This window comes from Rutilus rutilus (genome assembly GCF_951802725.1).
Source record: "Rutilus rutilus genome assembly, chromosome: 10".
In the NCBI taxonomy this organism is placed as follows: Eukaryota; Metazoa; Chordata; class Actinopteri; order Cypriniformes; family Leuciscidae; genus Rutilus; species Rutilus rutilus.
In genome coordinates this window covers 29,861,512-29,884,099 of record NC_140215.1, presented here as the reverse complement: position 1 = coordinate 29,884,099, position 22,588 = coordinate 29,861,512, and the positions used below count along the sequence as shown (strand labels likewise).

Genomic DNA, 22,588 nt, shown 5'->3' with positions numbered 1-22,588 from the left:
CCACACCCAAAACTCTGCAGCTGCCCTACATTTCTAAGTGCAACACCAATAATGTATAATTTAAAATTCCTGGAAGTGAGCCACGTGTGATTTTCCGTACATGGACAAGGCAGAGCAGAAAGTCCCTCTTTTTTAAGCTTTCACCTAAAACAACCAGACCTGCATTGAGATCAAACAGACCCTTCATTTACATTTTAGAACACATTTAAGTAAAATAGGATAGGATTCAAGTTAAATAGCTAAATAGGATTCAGCAATTTCAGCTCAGTTTCAAATCAATCCATGCCCTTTCTAAAAGGTAAAAAAATCTGGAAATGCAGAACCAAAACGTTAACCTGACACTTAGTGATGCCAGTGGAACAAGTTAACAACATAATAGGGTTTAATCGAGTACAGACCGCTGAATAAAGGGCCAGACACATTGCTGGTGATGGCAACTTCAGCTGGGATCCAAATGAAGCGATGGGGCAAAGCCATTGTGGCTATTTGTGAGTATATGCAAGCATGCTCAGTGACCTGAAACACTGCTATGCAAGTCTGCACCGTTTCCAGGGTAAACCCTCGGATTGACTTTCCACAATCCCACGGGAGCCAGGCTTGGCAGTCTAGAATGAATCTCTGAATTGCATCTTTGGGACATTTACCATTTAAAATAATAATAATAGTAGTAATAAAACTAACATTTTGTGTGACAAGCTTATTGCTGGCTCATAACTCCAAGTCTTGCTTCAGCAAATAAAATATTATGAATTTCTGCTAAGACACCATAAAAGCTCACTCAAGTCCAAAATAAGCCTATGAAGATAGAAATGCGTTTGAAAGTCTCAATCATAAAGTATCATAAATAGGCTTATATTTAAAAGCATCAGTACCCTATAAATATGCGTACAATATGAGTGCTTTAAAGGCTACTTTTACAGTAGTTTCAATTGAGCATCACATGAAACCATGACATTATCAATCTTCGCGACAAATAATTTTAACTGCTGATACTATTATGCTTTTCATCCGTGTATCCTCCACTGACTGCGCCCAAAGAGGGATGACTTTGTCCTGTTTTCACGTGAGGAAAATAACCTTAGGTCTAAGTTACTTTCTCCCAGTGACAATTAATCTCTCTACAGAGTAAAACCAGTGCTGTTAGCCATGAGACTGAGATAGTGAAGTGACAGAGGTCATTGGGTCTCATTCACCAAACATGCGTACGCACAAATTTGAGTGTGAAATGTGCAAACAATTTTAAGAACAAATCACGATTCACCAAAAATGTCGTAATAAAATGTATTCTAAATAGAAGCAAAATTATAGGAACAACAAACCACACGCACGCAAAAAGCACTTAATCTGTACGGCCTTATAGGCTATAGCTAATCGTGTTAAGTTATACTATTTCATCTGAACACGACTATAATTATATTGAAGTATGTTGCATCAATTATAATCCATGTATAAAATTATATAGTAAATTTATTTTTAAAAATACAATTTAATTTAATCTTAAATACATAGGCTACCATCATGCAGTTAAAGAGTAAGAAAATCTGCGTTATATGTTCAACTGCAAAGTTTACAGCTGGATAATAAAAGGTTAGAAATGTGGGTCTGTATAAAAGGTGTTTATTGTGAAAACTGGTGAGAATGGCACACTTGACATTGCTCGATGATCGGCCAAGAGCGCGTCTGCAAACAGCGGCAAGTTTGACTTTGATGAGAGTGACGAAAGGCTGTAAGGAAAGCGTGTGCAGAAAGCCCTTATATGAAGATGGTTTGGGCGTGTTTTATGCAAATGACTAACTTCGTGCACGAGGCCGCTCATTTAGAATACTCCAAATTCACTAACATCTGACTGCATTTTCAAAATAGCCCAACTGTGCGGGAAAACCGTGACCCTGGCAACACTTTCCATGAGGCATGTCTGAGACAGTAGAGCCACCTCAAGTCTGTTGCTCTTATCCTCACTGCTGATTCATGAGAAGCTGCTGAACACTTAGCAATATAATTGTGTTCTGGTTGAATTTCTCTTTCAGAGTGCCAGTGGCACCAACCAATGGAGAAAATAAAAACAGACCTAACTTCACTGAAGTATGCTCCACATGGAATAACTTTATATTTTGTGCACACAGTTCTTCAACTGTTCAGAGAGGAGAAGAGCTATGCTACGGTGAAATTTCATACCAATATCCTTAAAATATCCTTGATAAAAATCAATAAACCCCACCTGGGTTAAAGCCAAGGTGTCATAGGAGACGGTGAAAAGCAGGGTTCTTCAAATCTGGCCCCTGAGGAGAGATCCTGCAGAGTTTGGATGTGTCCGAAATTGCATGCTATCGGAGTAGGTAGTACATTTGATTAGGAATGAACTTCATGAACATTAAAAAAAAGTGCATTCTATATAGTATGAATGAAATTGAGACTAACTAATTTGTCATGCTGGCTTTATCATGTAACAGTCACTCCACTGCCATTCAAAACTTCTCTTCTGTGGCCTCACGGGATAGAAAAGAGTCCATCTAATGCGCACTTCAGAATCTCAGCAGAAGTAGTAGGTCATTTACTTTTCGCCAACTGTTTAGGAAATACTCTTTTCACATACTGTTTTTCGGCTATATAGTACGGAAGTAGGAATATTCATAAAGAGGTTAGCACCAACCGCAATTAATGGAAAAGCTAATCAAGTCCTATGTCTGTACTCTGTACATGCCTACTTACCTACGAGTAGGTGAAAATGTCCGAATTCATATTCATAAAATATTAGGTGAAAAGTACTGTCACTGATTCTCAGTTTTTTTCAGAATCTTTTTTCTCCAAAGGCAAAACTCTTCAACAGAGAGTTCTAAGCTAGCAACCAACTCCAACATGAGTCACAACACAACATTCAAAGCAAAAAGTACTGACAAAAATGACAAAAGGACCAAACCGATGTACTCAAGTTACAAGGGAAATAACTGCTTATGCCATGAAGCATTGCAAATGATGCCATTGAAACAATGGTATCCTATAAATCTATTATAAAAAGTCCTTAATTAAAGAATAGCATATCAATTCTACAAAATTTTGAGAGAGCAGTGAGACTGACTCGGAATAAAAATTAGATTCGAGAATTCTGCAATGTCGTTATTTTAATTACATTAAGTTGTAGTGGGCAATGATTTTGAGTTTACTCATCTGTCAAGAGTTCTCAACCAAACATTTACTATCCCTTACTGTAAAAACTAAATGTAGAGACCTCGATAAAAAGGGCCATTCCATTAGAGAAAGTGACTCTACTGTATGAAGCTTGAGAGACCTAACCCTCTTGAAAAGTCAACACTCTCTTCAGTCTCTCACATCTGTTGATTGTGGTTTGCAAAGCACCTTTCCAGAGAAGAGCGATGCATTTGTAGGCGTACAGTGGGTGGAATAATGCATAAGCTCCAAGTGAGGTGAGAGTAAGGTGCAAAGAAATTGCATTACATGCAGTACTTGTCATTTCTACAAACTTGTTTTATGACATAAATCTGATTTAGAGAAATACCTGCTGCATTTTCACTATTCACAAGTCAACATTGAGGGAATTACACAGAAAGTTATAAAAAAAACTACAGTCAGCCAGAACATAAAGCCAAAGGTTTCCAGTTACACTGATTAAATACATTACACCAAACCCAATATGAGCAGTTTCTTGGCACTAACTGTTGGCCATGAGTGGTTTCCATAGACCATAAACTCAATTCCCCGAGAGTGTACGTTATGCAGGCAGCAATATGGGGATCTAACATGACAGGAGACCATTTCATTTTACAATAACAAATATGTTTTTACTTTTTGTGTGCTTCACATAAAAAACCCCCCAAAAAAAACGTCTCTTTCTCCATTTGATCATCTATCCCATTAATCCTTAAAATAGCACTAACAATTACTCCAATAAGGAAGTTTCCGCAGTACTAGGCTACATATTAATGAATCAAACCAATAAAATCAAAGTAGCTTTTAGTGTCAAAGTGCAAATCAAGTTAGATCAAAGGGAAAATAAATCACAATTATGTAAGTCTAATGGCTTTAATATCTCAGAAACATAGAAGTAATAGAAAGAAAAAAATAAGAAAACAGGGTAAACATTTTCTGAAGAAAAGTCAAGTGCCTGTTGCTCACTGCCACAACGCTAAGATGTTCCGTGGTTTCCAGGATGTTGCTATGCAGTTGCTAAGATGTTCTGTGTTGCTATATGGTTACTTTGCTCTAGATGGATGCCAATATATTGCTATGCAGAACACCTTAGCATGTTGGTATATGGTTGTTAAAGTGCTCTGAGTAGTTGTTGCTTGGGTGTTCTGATTGGGTTTTAGACCATTACCATATGGTTAAAATGTTCAGTGTGATTGCCAGGGTGTTGCTATACGGTTGCTATGGTGTTCTGAGTGTTTTTAGCATGTTGCTATACAGTTGATAGGGTGTTCTGAGTGGTTGTTAGGTGATTTGAATTTTAGAGTATTGCTGGTTACTAGTCTAGATGGTTTCTAGGGCATTGCTATGTGGTTCTGAGTGCTTTTAGCATGTTGTTATGATTGCTATGGGTGTTCTTGGTGGTTGCCAAGGAGTTGCTATGTGGTTTCTGTGTCCTGAGAAATTGTTATGTTGATAAACATTTTCTAAGGTGTTCTGGGTGTTTGCTTAGTGATCCGCCAAACAAGTCTCTACGATATTCTGGTCAAATTGATGCAGGTCTATGGGATTTTATAGTTTGGTGGGGGAAAAAATCTGATAGAAAAGTAACAACATCTCTTCCCAGTAATTACTTGAGGTAGCCTATCCTGTATCACTCAAGCCCGTAGCAAGTCCTGAGAGGAACGAGTTACGCGCTTAAGTTTAATACGTTTTTAGGGGGTTGAACAAACCTTTAATCCAACATTGTACGAATAATAGTAATAGTGATGTTTGTCCTGCCACACACCACTAACAAGTGGGGGACATTGGACAAAAAAGTGGTCTAAGTACACTGGGTTTTGATAGATCCAGCTCAAACTCAGCAGGCTTCAGGCTTCTTTGTCTCTGGCACTTAACTTTAAGACCATTGACAGTGTGTGTCTGTGAGTGTGTGTGCTGCCATATCGACCATCCATGCAAATACTGTTGCGCTCTTTATGCTTTATCATTTAAAGTCTCAGGTTAACGCGCAGTTGCTTGGCAATTGACCCAAACATGAAACTTTTTTTTTTTTATTATTATTATTAATCGAGGCTCTTGTTCCTTCCTCCCTTAACCCCTTCAGATATTTTTTAAGTCTTCAGCTCATTTATCCGGTTTACACTCTGAATAAAACTTCAATCCTGTTTTCTTGAGCGTCGATGCTCTGAGAGTTCGGGACACGCGGTTTTCTGTTTAACTTATGACCACGCATTTTGCAACAATAACTAAAGTAAGTTCACCGTGAAACCGTTCAAATAAAAATAAAAATGATCACCGCTTGCGTCTGTTTCTTATAAATTTGACTCAATTAATGAATAAGTAAATGTGCTGCGAATATAAGTTCAATTAGCAACCCAAAAGATTCATCCAGAATGAAAAAGCAACTTTTAAATGAATGAAAACATAACTTGCCTCAGCTCTTGATTAAAATGTCCCTTTTAATCCACCTTTGAAGGCAAAGCGATATCCCGCTCTAAATAAATTGGGAAAGATGATTCGCGTGTTGCCTTCCCGGCGCTTTTGTCTGTGTGTGGGACGCGTCCCTCTCTCGTGCAGTGAAACTGATTGAGACTAGGCTACTGCTGCTCCATGAGCACGGGGAGTGGTGACTGGAGTCCCACTGTGATAATCACCTTATCCCAGAAAAACGCCCATCTCCTCCATCCCCTTTGAATGAACAGCCACAACTTTCGGTAAGCAAAAAAACTAACTGCAACACTGCCATCATGCGTCGTCTTGATGAAATTGCACCACTCACATTGAACCAGAAACTTTTAACACATTCAACACACACTACCAGTTAAAATAGTCAGTTAAAAGTTTGGGAACACCAACTCATTGTTTATTAGGCTAATATTTTCTCCATTTTAATTTAACAGTAAATAATAAGCCATTAAATCTATAAAAAAGAACATAATGGAAGAACAAATGGAATTATGCTGCTAACTAGTGACTGTAATGTAAAATAAAATGAAAACAAACAAACAAAATGTATGCTAGCTGGACACTTGTTGCTGATGATTTTCAACCATAAAAATAAATACATGCATTTAGTAAATAAATTTTGTATGCACAAATAATATTGAGTTGAGATTTGAGTTGGAAAGTTAACTTTAAGTAAAGTGAGTCAGTTCAGTAACCGAATAATTCATAAAAGTTTTTAATCACCAAAAAGGGTAGGCTTATTGGAGTCATATAGGTGCAGGTATCACACACTGGTCAAAGTCAATGGATACCCTGGATTTTGAGTCACTAAAACGAATCACCAAGGCTATGCGGTTACTAAGGTGTTCTGGATGGTTTTTAGCACATTGCTATATGGTTGTTAGGGTGTTTTGAATGGATGCAAGGGGTTTGCTATGCGGTTGCTAAATTTTCCTTAGAGGTTTATCATTGCCATACAGTTACTTTGTTCTAAATGTTTGCCAGGGTGTTGTTATGCAGTTGCTAAGTTGCTTTTTTTTTTTTTTAGCACGTTGCTATATGATTGCTGGGTGGTTGCCAAGGCGTTGCTATGTGGTTTCTGTGTTCTGACTGAGTAAATGCATACTAGCTGATGACACTTGTTGCTGTTGCTGATTGGGACAATAGTATCCATCTGCAGAGCCGAAGAGCCAGAGGCAGTTTCAGGACAGCCGCGCTAGGGCCAGCTCTCTCAGACCGGAAGTTAGGGTGGAGATTATACCCATATAGCAAATTACATAATAAATAGTTTGCTGTGTATGGGCCAGATACGGCCCATGTGACCTTTGCCGCTGCCAGAACTGAGCCATATGTGACATAGTCGGCCCAGATGAGGCCCGGATATGTATGCTATCTGGGTAGCCTCTTTAAGGGTAGGGTTAGTAGTGGAGGCGGGTTAGACACAGGGTGCAATCAACTCCCTAGCTTCCTTGGTAGTGAACCAGTATACCGTCTAGCCATGGTGTACACAAATTCGGGCACTGGTAAGGACAGTAAGGACCTTGACTCAATAAACATTGGGACACTGATGGCCCTATTTCCGGTGGCATGACAGCGTCCTCATTGTAGAGATAGAGCCTTGTGAATCTCTGAGGCTTTCCCCTGCTTGTGAAAAGAAAGTCTCGGAGTATCGATTACAGGGCCATCTAGTGGTTAATAAAATGTACAAGAGCCGGTACTTGGGATGAAGCTTTCACCTCATCATTGATGTAATTTTATTCCAACAACCATTTACCCTCTGATAATATCTTTTATGTATAATATTAATTCATGCAAATAAAAGTCAATATTAGTTAGTGTAATATAATTGCACTGCTTAACTCTGTTGTGGGGGCCCAGTAAGTTAGCAATTGATAGCTTTTTATAACTGAAAGAGTTGTATATGGCATGTATTTGACATCCAGTTATTTGTATAGTAATAACATGTTATTTATTCAGCTTGAATAGCAGTATACCGGTATGGCATAATGTAACGTCAAAGAAGTTGCGGGGGAAAAAAACACCCATTTGCTTTTTTCACAAAGGTGGAAGAAAAATAAGAAGATAACATTTGGTGAGATCTGGGGCCTATACCATGATGCCGGTTTAGGTGGCTAGCCAGGTATGTTTCAGTTTAGTTTGTGCCAACCCTGGGTTTTAGGCACCATGAAAGTGGTTTGGCTTTTAGCAGTGTTCATCGCCATTGCAACTTACGCTCCACGGCTAACCTGGTCCGGGGCAGGTTATGTTCCAGGTAAGAGGTTGCAAAACGAACTTGGACCAATCAGCTGTGAGCAAAGTAACACATGTCTGATGCGATAAAGTCACTCCACCTGTTTCTACTCCAAATTAAAGGTCACTACATAGCAAACGATTTTTAAAGACAAAATCGTCTGGCTTTTAGTAATGCTTATTTAGAAGAATAAATTTGTATGATTTAGATATTATTTATGTAATTATTTTACCCTTAATCGATCACACATGTACAATTTTAGTTCAAGTTCATATTATTACGCAGAGTTTAAATGAATAAATATATATAGGTAATATAAATACGGTTAAGAATCAATAGATGAAGCTATAAAATGACTACATGTGAGCTTAAATGTTCGATTCTCTATATACCTTTATCAACTGTATAAACTAACTTCACAACTTTTGCTTGCACTGATATACAGTAGCGAGACTTTTTCTTTTAGTTGTCCTCTTTCATAGACAGCTATTCTCTTGCTGTGTAAATGTGTAAATTCTTAATATTTTAATACTTTTATTTAATAAGTGAATTGTGCTGCTTCTCTCACGAGAAATGAGTTTCAGTGAGTTTTGAATGAGTTTCACTCTTTCTCAGCATGTGATTGGCTGTTCGCTACTAATGTCACACCTAAACTCCTAAACTCAGGATCAAAGCCTGAGTTGACAGAGAAAGATGATGATCAGCATCATAGTACCAACAAAGCCTGGTTGGATTGGTTTGGTGGTTTTGTCAACTCGAAACTAATCCTGCAACCCTGAGTTTGTTCAACTACCATCATGGTACAGGTCCCAGGGGTCATGTGGTTATTAAATGTACTAGTGTAAATGTGGGAAACCTCCTCATGAACAATACTTCCTCTTCCTCCACTGTCTCACAGGGTAGGCCTACAGATAAGGCTGGCGTACACAAAAACTGTAATGCCATCAGATATAAACAGTTTTCCCAATATTCCAATGGGCTGTTGGTATGTTCAGTCTCTTTTAGGTATCTTGAACTTTTATTTTGACGGGATGATTGGTGCACCACCTTTATCTGGACTGTGAAGGCGCTGTAGTGCGCCACAATAACGGAAACAACTGCTTGTTCTACTTTCACATAGCACAGATCCTAGTAGAAGTACGTGATATGAGTAGTTTGACATAACTGGTGTAAGTATGTCACATTTGTCAATGAAAGAGCAAAGTGGCTGTCGAAAACTGTTAAAATTATTACCCCTGGACGACTTGCTCGCCCTTAAAGATACAGTAACGAATCGACTGATTGCTGTAGAGAGCACAGAAGGTAAGACTACTGTGAAGCTAACCTTTTTCCAAACGGTTCTGTAAATATCGGCGATGTCTGGTGGCTAGAAAAGTGTTTAGGTAGGCGGCACACTAGATTTTGAGCAATTGTGACTTGTTTATTGTGAGCTGTGTATCTGTCAGTCTGTCACAGTCTATTTCCTGATCAACAGAGGCCATTGAAGCCACCATAACTTACTCAAAAGATGCTGAGGAGCTCCTCAAGAGAAAAAAGGTACACCGGGATGTCATTTTTAAGTATCTTGCCAATGAAGGAGTTGCCATGCCCCCTAATAGTGAGAAACATCAGCTGGTCAGGAGAACCATTGAGTTTTGGTCGTCTGGTGAGGTAGGCATCGAGACAGATTTTTTTACACTGGGTCAATCTCTAAACACAGTTTGTCAAAAACATGTTTGGGTGATATGCATCGCAATCAACAGATTTGTTCCCCCTTGAAAAAAGTCTATTTTTTAGGACCATTGAGGGTTGTTATAGCCTATTGTGTTCATATTATTTTTTATGAAGCTTAAGTACATTTTGCCCCAATTATCATTGATAATCTAATTTAAATTACTATTTAAAAAGTGGTTTTACTTTACAATATAGTTAAAAGTATTTATACATCATGATAGAGTTTAAAATAAAAAAAAAAGTATAATTGAATTACAGTGCAATAAATTATGATAATATGTTGTAATAATTAATTAATTAATTTATTTGCTTGCTTGTTATAATGGGTAGTTGACATTAAATAATTTTTGGAGGTTGACATCCTAACATTATATGCTTTATTTTAAAGTACTGTAATCAGCATTTTATAATTCTGTTATTTTTAATAGTAGTAGTATTAGTAATATTTTGCATTTAGATGAAGAAACTATGTGAAATATTTGTACCTTTGAAAGTGTATTTGTTTCTCTGTGGGGCCATTTAAATGAACCAGTGAATGCAAGAAGGTGAAGGTGATAAAAAAAAAAAAAAAAATCACATATGTGATGAAGCAAAGAAGTTATAAAACATTGAAATACATACTAGTTAGATTTATTTTATATATATATATTTAGGTTATGATTTTTAGCCTTAAATCATAAGGTTGAATAATGGATGCATTTTGAGTCAACTACCCTCAGATAAAATTAGCTCTATAGTACAGAAGGGGTTTATCATCATGAAATTAGAGTTATGCAAGAAATTCTAATGTTCCTTAAACCGATATCATTGCCATTTATGCAATATTTGATTGATTGATTGATTGATTGATTTTAGTGTGTAATATGACTTGGACATGTTTTTTTGAGATTCCCCCTACTGGAAATGCCATTGACATGGCTTGTACAAAGTTTGGAAATGCTTGATTTTTATCGTTTATGCTTTCAACTTAAAGGATTAGTTCACTTCAGAATTAAAATTTCCTGATAATTTACTCACCCCCACGTCATCCAAGATGTTCATGTCTTTCTTTCTTCAGTGAAAAAAAAAAAAAAAAGGTTTTTGAGGAAAACATTCCAGGATTTTTCTTCATATAGTGGACTTCAATGGGGTCCAATGGTTTGAAGGTCCAAATTGCAGTTTCAATGCAGCTTCAAAGGCTCTACACAATCCCAGCCCGAGGAATAAGGGTCTTATCTAGCGAAACGATTGGTCATTTTCTTTTAACCACAAATGCTCGTCTTGCACTAGCTCTGTGATGCTCCACTGTGATTACGTAATCACGTTGAAAGGTCACGCATGTAGGCTGGAGGTACAGACCTATTGTTTTCAAAGCGAATGTGCAAGTCTAAGTCAAATGCCATTTAAAAAAAAAAAAAAAAAAGGTAAAACGGTCAGACGATTTTGAAGTTGGAGGAAATTTTCAGGCAAATTTTTTCAATTATCAGGAAATTTTAATTCTGAAGTGACCTAATCCTTTAAGAGTTGAATTGTGCTTGAATTCGGAATATCATCCTTGAAAATGCTTGACACCTGTTATGTTACAAGAATAAGGATAATTAAAAAAATCATTCTTTGTGTATCTCAGTATTTTTTGAATGAAAGTTAAATAACACAGCCCATAGAACACCAATAAAGCTGGGATTCAATCGAAGTTTATGAGCAAAAGCTAAACCATAGCTTTCAATAGGGCTAAGATCGATGTTTATTGAACATGTGGCTTTAAACACGTCATTTTTGCTGTGATTGTGTGTCAGAGTGATATGTGCATATGGCTGGCATCTGATTAAACATTAAACATTAAGCTTTCAAGCACTGTGTTTTGTCCCGCCTGGAAGCCCAGCTTATCTATTAATTGGATGAGGTCTTAAAAAGGCAGAACTTTGCCTTGAGCGGCCAATACAATTAAACCTGTGACATACATGATTGACAGCACTTGTCATTTAAAAAAATATTGCTGTACATGGAGTGTTGTAACATCTCTTTCTCTCTGTGTGTTTAGAAGTCTAAAGTGTTTAGAAGTGAACTTGTGTTCAAAGGTTTGAGGTCGGTAAGTTTTTGAAAGAAGTCTCTTGTGCTCACCAAGGCTGCATTTTTATGATCAAAAAAGCAGTAAAATGTAATATTGTGAAATATTCTTACGATTAAAAATAACTTTTCATTTTAATATATTGTAATATGTATTTATTCCTGTGATGACAAAGCTGACTTTCCAGCAGCCATTACTCCAGTTTTCAGTGTCACATGATCCTTCTAAAAATGTGCTCCATTATGATTTAATATTCCAGACAGTAAATCTTTTATAATAAATCTTTTTTGTCCTTGCCGCATAAAAGTATTAAAAAGTTTCCAAAAAAAAAGAAAAAATCTTACTGACCCCAAACATTTGTGTAATTAAGTAATTTCACTTAAAAAAAAGAAAAGAAGCTCCCCATTTCTTGACAAGCACCGGCTGCCACTGCTTGAGAAGTGCTTGAATTTCTTCTTTCAAATCTGAATGAACGCTGCATTGAATATCACTTGTCAAGTTAAGGTTTTATAGGTTGTATTTTGACCTGGTCCATATTTCAAACAGATCTCAAGGCGTGAGAGGAACACAGTCATTACAGATGAGGTTGGAGATGGTCTGTCAGACCTTGCAGCTTTGGGAAAACAGTTTTGCCAGTGGTTCTACAGCCTTCTGAACTCTCAGAACCCCAGTCAAGGGCCTCCGGTGCAGGACTGGGGTCCTCAGCATTTCTGGGAGGACGTGAGACTTCGACTTCTCTTATGTACAGGAGAGCAGCGTTTAGATGAGTTCAATGGGGCACAGATGGTCAGCCAGCGGCTACATGCTCTTGCAGGAGAGGAACGTCTGTTGTTCTGCCCAAACTTGGAGGGTTATGGGTTAAAGTGTATATCTTCAGCTCATGGACTGGTGGTAGTTGCCGTAGCAGGGACCATCCACCGTGACAATGCCTGCCTTGGGATTTTTGAGCAAGTATTTGGGCTCATTCGCTCACCAATGGACAACAATCGCTGGAAAATAAAGTATGTATATATAAAAGTAGAAGCACAAAGTGCCATCACAGAGAGACCATTACCACTTGTTACATATGATTCAAAAGAGTTGCTGAGGTTTTGTAATTGAGAGTCAGGGATCCTTGTGAGGACTTTTTTTTTTTTCGACAGTGAAGAGATAAACTGGGTTAAACATGGAGGATGTAATGTTCTGTGAAACATCTTTAAACATCTGTAAACCACTTTATTGTGGGATAGATATTCATTTATAAAAGGATCTTAGTTTGTATTTTTTGTTGACTTGAAGGACAGTTTCCAGTCAGTTTGAACCCTAGCAAACCTCAACTTTATTTATACTAAGATTTCTGTAAAATGTAATCTTTCAGTAATTTTATGAAAATGATTGAAATTGGCCTTTCACAATTTTTAATTTATAAACAAAATGTGTATAAAAGAATCAATAAATTTGACTTTTTAGTAATTTTAGATCAAATGTGAAATAAGCAAAAATACCACTTTAAGATGGCAGTCTTACTTTATATCTTGATTTATTTTTAAATTCACATTCAGAATTTCTTTGTTGAATTAGGGCCAAAATCAAATATTTCAATTTTAATTGTTTCATGTCATTTATTTTAATTTCATTTTATCTTTATTATTATTATTATTATTCATTTGTGAATTATGGTTGACTAGAATTCAAACTGTCTGGAATATTAGAATCGTCTTAAGATTCCATTTAAAATACCTTAAAAAAAAAAAACATTACTGTATTTTTAAGTACTTTTATCAATACTTGGATCACTTCCCAGTAAAATATTTGTTAAGAACATCTCTGTGCCTCATGGCTTTTATTTTATTTTATTTTATTTATCAAGTTGTGGCTCAAACACACGGACATCTTTATGGATCTTGGGAAGAACTTCTTTTTTCTTTTTTCTTACTGTATGGTCCTCCAAATCATTTCCACATAATATTAATAATTTTTTACAGCAGTGGCGTTACATTCACTCATTCCCATATAAAGGCCTCATGATCATCAGCTCTGTTGCTTTATTGCGGAAGGAGCAATAACACTTTTCGCTCCTTACTGGAATAAAGTACCTTTTGTGGGGCTTGAGAGGCTAGAAGCGACTCATCAGTCTCTAATTGGGCAGTAGATGAAGCTGCATTTCTCTCTGGAGGAATATAGAAGTGAATATGAGCCGGGCTGGGAGGGGTGTTCACCACAGCAATGTGTGGTTTCAGTGGGGAATGTTATATGTGGGAAATTATTGTTGGCGTTCGCTTCAAAGACTGACGCTTCGATAATATCATTTCTTGAGCTGTTTTTTAATGCCACAGAGTGCCATAGCTGTGGCAAAAGACGGCACCACAACCATTGATCTTTTTCCTGTTCACCTCCCCGAAAGAAAAATAACAAGCTCCTCGTTTTTGTCTTTATAGCTGTGGCCTCTTTCTTTTTAATAAGTGGTTTGGCTGAACTCACAGTTATGACGTGCAGGTTCAAAAATACAGTTCACTGGCGTCTGCGGATCATTGCGACTTCAGATTGTCTTTAATGGAGAAGTGTGTTTCTCATAAAGCCCATGTTAACGTCTTGATGGTAAATCTCTCAGATATGTTTTGGAGTGGTGAACAATGAACTTTTTTTAATTGGCGAGTCTATTTTTTTGGTTGTTACGTTTAAATTATTGCTTGAAAGGTTAGAAAATAGCACATAAGCTCTTTAATGTGTTCACTTGTTTATAGCCTTTATAGGCGTATTCAAACTGAATGGCTGTGCTATGATTAAAACGTTTCTCTAGACATTCATTCACTTATGAATCTGTTTCATAGTGGAACTAAAGAAAATGTAGAAGTTTGGGCTAAGCTATTTTGCCATGCTGTATAGAAACCAACTATTTAAACTTAAACTAAGCTTTTTTAATTACTGGGACAATTTACGCAATATAGTTTATCAAAGAGCGGCACAATAAATCGTTTAACCCCTGCAAGATTAACTCAACACAACACCTACAATCTTATTCGTGAATGACAAGCTATGTCAATTAAACCGTTGACCAGTACGTTCACAGCGAACATTCAGATCTGAGAACATTCGGATCTTATTTAGAATAAGTAATTACTTCACGACTGCTAAAAAAGTACATTCTATATAGTGTAAATGTGTTTAGTGTGAATGTAATCTGGAACGTACTACATCTGCCATGTTGTTCTTATCATGTGACCTACCAGCAACACTTCACTAACATTCACAAATTCTCTCCCGTGGCCTCATGGGATAGTAAAGTGTCCATTATATGCACACTTCAGAATCCCAGAATCTCTTTTATGAGTACTGTGAATTCAGATTTCAGATGCAGGTAGAGTTAATCACTGTTTCAATGTAGCTTGACGCTTCAAATCATTGTATCAATTATTCCAGTAGGTGGCAACAAGTGACTGTTAAAAATGTATTTGCCATCGAGTCATTAGTTCAAGAGATTCAATCAAAAATGCTGATTCATCCAGTAGGCTAATGAAACTAATGAAATATACATGTAAAGTGTGACAAGGACACTGTAAAATAAAGTTTTACCAAATATTGTTTCGTTGTATTCATTTAGCTGAAATTTGTATCTTTTTTTTACAGGGACAGTCCCTCTGGTATAGCTGAGCTCCAGAAAATCAGTAATGAGAAGGCTTTGACAGTTACAGTTTTGAAAAACAAAAGGCGGGAATAAAGACCCCTAAACTCATAACACAAAGAACAATTTTAGCATATAAAGGGTTCTTCAGGACGATACGGTTCTAAATAGAACTGTTACTACGTTAAAATAACCTTTCAAGAACCATCTTTTTTTAGAGTGTATTTTGAATAATTTATTTAATATGATTTTTAATGACATTCATATTTTAATGTTATAATCAAAATAATAATAAATTATATATATATATATATATATATATATATAGACTGCAGCAATTAACATTTGTTTCATTGTTGTCTATTCAGAATCTTGAGAGAATCGTGATTTCTATAAAAAAAAAAAAAAAAAAAAAAGTTTTTTAATTGATCCAGAATTATACAACTCTAGTATATCAACTTGTTTCAGTACTTGGACTTTGCTGGTCTGCTATAGCCTATTTGTCACAAAATCAATGAAATGCCCACATGGGGGCACAATTGCCCCATTATTTGTGTCAAATTCAAGAGGCAAAGCAATTATTTTAGGAAATCAATTTGTTTTATGCAACTCCAATGTTTTATAGTGCTGTTCATGTACCAAAGTGTACATTTTGAACTTTATTGTTGATTGCTTGCTTGTAAATCAATCTCATCCTAAGTGTATAGCAAATACCTAAATTAATACTTTTGGAAACAACCGGATGAAGTATATTAAAAGTGAACATTATTTATTGATGTATTTGACAATGTCCTTAGTAAAAGAGGGGTGGGGGAAGAAATACAAAAACTCCTTGAAGCAAGTAATCCATCTATTAAACCTTTGACAGGCCAGACAAATCAATTGGTTAATTCAATGAGTTACTGTTTGAAGTCCGAGAGACCCTCATCCATAAGAATTAGAGCTGCAAAGCAAACAGACGGCATTTATAGTGCATCAGTGTACTGTGGCGTGTTTATACATGTGGGAAGGACAGAACCTGAAGACGTGATCAACATTTATCATCTGACCTCTGTTCACTTGTACATTAGTCTGTGGAATGTTGCCTTGTACAGCAGCAGGGATCAAAACAAACTCCCTTGTATGAAGTGCAGGCTGATTTATTTCAATGAGAATGAGTTTATTTTGCTTCTGCCATCACTGACCATTTAAAACACTTTTTTCCCCAAAAAGAGTAAAGAGCAAATCTGAGACGTTAAATGTCAGCATTATATTATTTTATTTTGTTATATTATATTTATTTGAAATTGATCTGTTACCAAAATAGATGTTTTTTTTTTTTTTTTTTTTTTTTGTAGTTACTGATAAACTATACATTTAAGAGAACATTTGTTCTAATCTTAAAAAAAAAAAAAAAAAACAGGATTAAATGGTTGAGCTTGTGAAATAAACTACATGTGTAAAAATATATTTATAACAAGAAGAAAAAAAGATTTAGATTTATTTAGTTATTTTCTCACCATGCTATAGAAAGGCTTCCAATATTGTTTCTGTAACGGATGAAAATTATACAATAGCATGTTGCATACAAAGCTAAACAAAGTTAATAATAATCAAAAGAAAGTTTTACTACAATATACTTCAAATACAGACTACAATGTCATGTTATTGTATAATTTTATTTGTAGGATATTTTAATTAACTGTTGGGAAGAAGGTTATAAAGTTGATGTTTGAAACAATTTTTTACTTCTTGGTATATTATTAACCAACGTGTTTTAATTTTACATACCAGTAATAGTTTTTCTAACATAATCACTCACTTAAAATAAAAAAGACAACGGAATTTGTGCTTTATTTTTTGAAAGCACTAATCTTTGTAGAGCGTGCTGTAGAGTAACACTTTATTTCATTGTGGAGCTCTTTCACAGAGCGATGCAGAATTTGGGTTCCTCTGGTGTAAACGATTAACAATGAATAAGCACAATGCAGTTCACCGAACCCAGTAAAACTGTTGACAAACTAAATAAATGAAAATAATTCAAGTGATGTTTAATGACCTTTACATCTCACTTTAATGTTTACAGAACAACAAATCAATCCTCTCAGAGCTGAAGGTGGTCTGTCAGAATGTCCTTTTTGAAGTATTTGGACCAACTCTGTAATATGTGTACGAGGAGCGAGCAGCGGGTGTTAAAGAGGCTTGAGCGAGTCTGCTGATGGGGAAATGATCATGTTATCTGGAGTGCCAGCAGACTGTCAGGTTGGCTTTGGCTGCTGTCCTCTGGCTCTTCAGGACATCTGCTGCATCTGCATCTAAACACTGATCTCAGGCCTGCTGCTAGCCTGTGTATATTAATTGCCCTTGCCTCCTTCGCTGTTTGCCACTGATTACTGTCATTAATTTCAATTCCCCATGACCCCTCCCCACCCTCCCTCCTCCTCTCTCTCCCTCCCTCTCTCTCTCTCTCCCCATGACATCAGCACACAAACATTCCGATGCAGTCAGGCTGCTGTTAATATCGTCAGCGTCCACTCACTGTGTTGTTTCCAGTACGTGTCTGTAGAATTCCTGTTTTAATTATATATATATATATAAAAAAAAAAGATTTAGTGGTAACACTTTAAGGTTTCATATGTTAACATTAGTTAGTAAACATGAATGAACAATACTTCAACATTTGTTAATCTATTTTCAAAATTTACATTTTTTTAAATCAAAATTATATTTATATTAACTAACATTAACAAAGATTAATGGTAACACTTTACAATAAGGTTCATTAGTTAACATTGGTTAGTTAACATAAACTAAGAATGAACAATACTTCTTTAAGGTTTCATATGTTAATATTAGTTAGCTACTGTAGTAAACATGAATGAACATTACTTCTACAACGTTTGTTAATATAATTTCAAAATGTACTTGTATATATTTTTTTTAAATCGAAATTATATTTATATTATATTATATATATATATTATAACTTAGATTAACAAAGATTAATGGTAACACTTTACAATAAAGTTCATTAGTTAACACAAACAAAGAATGAACAATACTTCTTCAGCATTTATTAATCTTAGTCCATATTAATTTCAACATTTAGTAATACGTTATTAAAGTCAAAGGTTGTATATGTTAACATTAGTTAATGCACTGTGAACTAACATGAATAATCAATGAACAGTTGTTAACTAACATTAACAAAGATTAATAAATACTGTAACAAATGTATTGATCATTGTTAGTTCATGTTAGTTAATACTAATGTTAACTAATGAACCTTATTGTAAAGTGTTAGCAGATTATTAAATGTTGTAAAAATAAATATTGCTTATTGTCAGTTAATGTTAGCTTATGCATTATGTTAACGAATGGGGCTGAGAGTGTTATATATTTCAACCCGACACACTACAGGTCTAACATTTGGATTTCTTTAAAGTCTCTAATGCTCAAAGGCTGCATTTATTTGATCAAAATACAATAAAGCAGTAATGGTGTGAAATATTATTACAATTTAAATCACCTGTTTTCTATTTTAATACATTTTATTCTTGTGATGGCAAATCAGCATTTTCTATGCTGATTTGGTGCTGAATTGAAACATTGCTGTAGCTGCTGAAAATTCACCTTTGCCATCACATGAATAAAATACATATTAAAATTGATTAAGATAAAAAAAAAAAAAAAAAAAAAAACAGTTATTTTAAATTATATTAATATTTCACAAAATTGCTGTTTTTACTATATTTCTGATTAAATAAATTCAGCCTTGGTGAGCATGAGATTTCTTTCAGAAACATAAAAAATGTGAATTATTCCAAACTTTTGACTGTAGTGTATTTTGACTCATATTCACCTCTAGGGATGAACTCATATTCACCCAGTGATAATTGTGGTGATTTTAGTGGTTTAATCCTGCATACGTGTGGCTGTACAGGTCAGGCTATATAACGCTCTCTGAGGTGGTCATCATTAAGTCAAAGCTCATAAAATATTGTTTAAGTCCATGTTTTATGTCTTGCTCGTTGTTTTTCTAGCAGCCCAGCTGTGCAGTTCTCCTACTCTGTGTTTGTCACGTCAGTCCATGGCCATTCTGGGAAAGTGAGTGTGAAGGAATGATTCATTTTACAGCAGTACTGTTACCGGCCTCGTGAGGGTGACACTTCAGGGGTCAGTGATTTTTTTTTGTGGCTCTCGGCAGAGAAAAACGCTCTCACCCGCTGAAACTCCACTTCCGATCAAGGGCCTAATCCAATTAGAGAACAGTATTTTCACGGTGGAATGAAAATGGCAAAAGTTAATTTGCCATCTGAGGTCCGTTTTACTGCAGTGCCACTTTTTTCGCAGAAAAAGGAAGTTTTGCTATGATATCCTTTAGTAGTTTATTTACCCGTGGAGGTCTGTATAATTCCTAGGTGGAGGAATTATCCAATAGCATTTCCATTCATCTCCATTGCAGTTTCTCAGCTGGCATGTGACCTGTCAGAATTAAACAACCTGCTTATTGCGTCTTTACTCACAAATTTCAGGAGTTTTTTTTCAGACAATTTCCTTAACAATAAATGTCATGTAACTAATCTGGAGCCACAGGAAATGACATCATGACAACGGTGATTGGCTGATGGCACCACAACAATGTACACAGACCCAAAACAGCAAGCAGAGATGGAAAAAGTGTATACACTATTCAAAAGTTTAGGGACAGTATGATTTTTTAAAATATATATATTTTTTAAAGAAGTCTCATATGCTCACCGATGTTCATTTATTTGATCAAAATACAGCACATTGTGAGATATTAGTACAATTTAAAATAACTATTTTCTGTTTGAATATACTTTCAAATGTAGTTTATTTCTGTGATCAAAGCTGAATTTTCAGCATTATTACTCCAGTCTTCAGTGTCACATGATCCTTCAGAAATAATTTTAATTAGCTGATTTGGTGCTCAAGAAAGTTCTTATCGTTATCCATGTTGAAAACAGTCATGCTAATTTCGATGAAACTGAGATTTTTTTTTTTATGATTAGAAAGTTTAAAACAACAGCCTTTATTTGTTGTAGCGTTTGTTGTATGGATGTCTCTACTGTCAATTTCGATCAATTTAATTCATCCTTGTTGAATAAAAGTATTAATTTCTTTAAAAAAAAGGTATTTTTGAACCCAAACTTTTTTTTCTTTCTTTTTTTTTTTTTTAACCTTTGAATGATAGTGTAAAGATTATAATTTAAATGTAATAATAAATATAGCTGCAAGCAGCAATTAAGGGACCAAGCACAAAGAACACGATAAGTCATGCAAAAATGGCTGGAAGCATCAGACCAACTGCAGCAATGAGCAATTAAAGACATATTAACTCTTGTGTTATGTTGGAATTCTGTGCACTCCCCTTATGGTTCGGGTCAAATTGACCCTAATTGGATTCAATACAATTCCTCAAAAATCACACTATGAAAAACAACAAAGATTCAGGTACAAACTGTACAAATATTCCAAAAAATATATATCTGAAGAAATGATTTAATGAAAATGTTTTTTAACCATTTTTTAAAACTGTTTTGTTTTGACAAAATTTGAATATACATTATATTTATATATATATTTGAATATACATTTTTTTTTACTTTTTTAAACTTTTTTTTTTTTTTTGCTTAGAACATCATAACGGAACAATTAATCAATTAATCTGAGCTAATTTTTCCTGCTGTCTATGTCGAAGTCTCAAGATATTTCAGATATCTTGAATATATAAATGAGAGCTTATTTTACTATCTGTGTCTGTCAAAGTTTTCATTTGTAATTTGCAATTAATTCTGAACACCATGATTTAGCTTTTTCAAGTGTGTTTGGTTTGGGTTAGAGCACTTTTAGATACACTTACACTTTAGAACTGGAGTTGATGCCCTGACATACATAAAATAAATGTTTTTATTTTGTGTCTGTACAGTTGCTTTTGAATAGCTGCCTATGATGGTCAAATTGACCTGCGAACATCACAAACGTAATAGTAATTTTGTTTATGTCAAAAAAAAACAACAACACACCAGCATGTTGAAACTTTGCATGCATGTTCATGATGATAAATGCGAAAAAGTCACAATATATATATATATATATATATATATATAAAAAAGATTTAATATTATTTCAGGTAGCTTGAAAACATACCATCAGGTTAACATATCAGACAGGTAATTTTTACCATCTGTGGCTGACAAAATATTTTTCTGTATTGAAATAAGTGTGGAAAACCTAATTTTTTAGCTTCATAAGGTAGTAAAAAAATAAAATAACAAAGTATAACCAAGAAATGTTATTATTTTGGGTCCGTACAGTTGCCTTAGAGCGTCAAAATATGCGGGTCAAATTGACCCGCGAACATCACGAAAGTAACAGTAATTTTGTTTGTATATGTCAAAAAACACCAGCATGTTGAAACTTTGCATGCATGTTCATGATGATAAATGAGAAAAAGTCACAAAATATCAAGAAAAAAAACATAGGTTAACCAGTATTTCCAGCAACTATAAAATCTAAACGGGTCAAATTGACCCGCAACATAACACAAGGGTTAAGATGATTTTAGGCAAAATGGCTGAAAAATCATAAATACAGTCACTAGTAATGATTTAATTGTCTATCACTTTTGACCAATAGGTGGCGCTGTGACCAAATTGATGTGGTGTGGTCAGACGAAGGGTACAACAACACATGCAAAATTTGGTGTCAATATGCCAAAGCATTGCAGAGATACAGCCCCAAGAGTCATTTTGGCATCATGCCTCAACTTGTTGCTGCGCTATATGAAAACGGTTTTGTCTATTGACACGAAATCCATGCATTTTTGCCAGTATGGTCTGAAGATAATATGATTCGAAATTGGCAGAATTGGTATCTATGTTCTAGGCCTTTCATTACAATCGGCTAATTTCATCAAAAGTTATTATCATTTTTGGAAATTTCATTATAACTTTTGACCACAAACATTTTGAGTACCGTCAGGGCATGGTGCCGAAGACACAAACCAAGTTTCGTAATGATATGCCAATGTGTTCGTAAAATATAGAATTTTGCGACAAAATTAAAAATGCCGATATTGGAAAAATTGGGCATCGTTCGACTTGACATGCTGCATCGAATCTAAAGACACCAGTTTTAAGTTAAAATGTAATTTTTTTATATATCTCCTGACCACTGACTTTTCACGATGGAAAATTACATCATAGGGTGCAATCGAATCGTATTGAGCCAAGGAATATGTTTGTTCCTAGACCTTACGGTTCAAAAGTTATCAACAAATACAATAGGTGCCTACGCACCTTCAGTGCTTGGACCCTAATAATAATAATATAAATGTAAGAGCCCTGTCCCATAAAATAAGTATTGACAAAAAAGTAAAAAA

The 22,588-nt window shown here is 35.2% G+C and overlaps 2 protein-coding genes across 4 annotated transcripts in view; one reads left to right on the top strand and one right to left on the bottom strand.

Moving 5' to 3' along the window:
* myo1b (myosin IB) overlaps positions 1-5,813 on the bottom strand; it is an 86,757-nt gene extending 80,944 nt beyond the window's left edge. For all 3 annotated transcript variants that reach the window (XM_084420827.1, XM_084420828.1, XM_084420829.1), the window contains exon 1: positions 5,578-5,813. The gene's annotated coding sequence lies outside the window, so the exon portion shown is untranslated. The remainder of the gene's footprint in view (positions 1-5,577) is intronic.
* Positions 5,814-8,918: 3,105 nt separating this feature from the next.
* On the top strand, positions 8,919-13,403 carry cUnh3orf38 (chromosome Un C3orf38 homolog). The gene is made up of 3 exons (XM_084421226.1): positions 8,919-9,142; positions 9,315-9,490; positions 12,147-13,403. The coding sequence occupies exons 1-3, from the start codon at positions 9,016-9,018 to the stop codon at positions 12,699-12,701; spliced, it is 858 nt and encodes a 285-aa protein (XP_084277352.1). The 5' UTR covers positions 8,919-9,015; the 3' UTR covers positions 12,702-13,403.
* The last annotated feature ends 9,185 nt before the right edge of the window (positions 13,404-22,588 follow it).

Coding starts and splice junctions, on each gene's coding strand:
- cUnh3orf38 (XM_084421226.1), top strand. CDS start 9,016: ATGTCACATTTGTCAATGAAAGAGCAAAGTGGCTGTCGAAAACTGTTA. Junction 9,143..9,314: donor TGCTGTAGAGAGCACAGAAG/GTAAGACTACTG, acceptor CCTGATCAACAG/AGGCCATTGAAGCCACCATA. Junction 9,491..12,146: donor AGTTTTGGTCGTCTGGTGAG/GTAGGCATCGAG, acceptor TATTTCAAACAG/ATCTCAAGGCGTGAGAGGAA.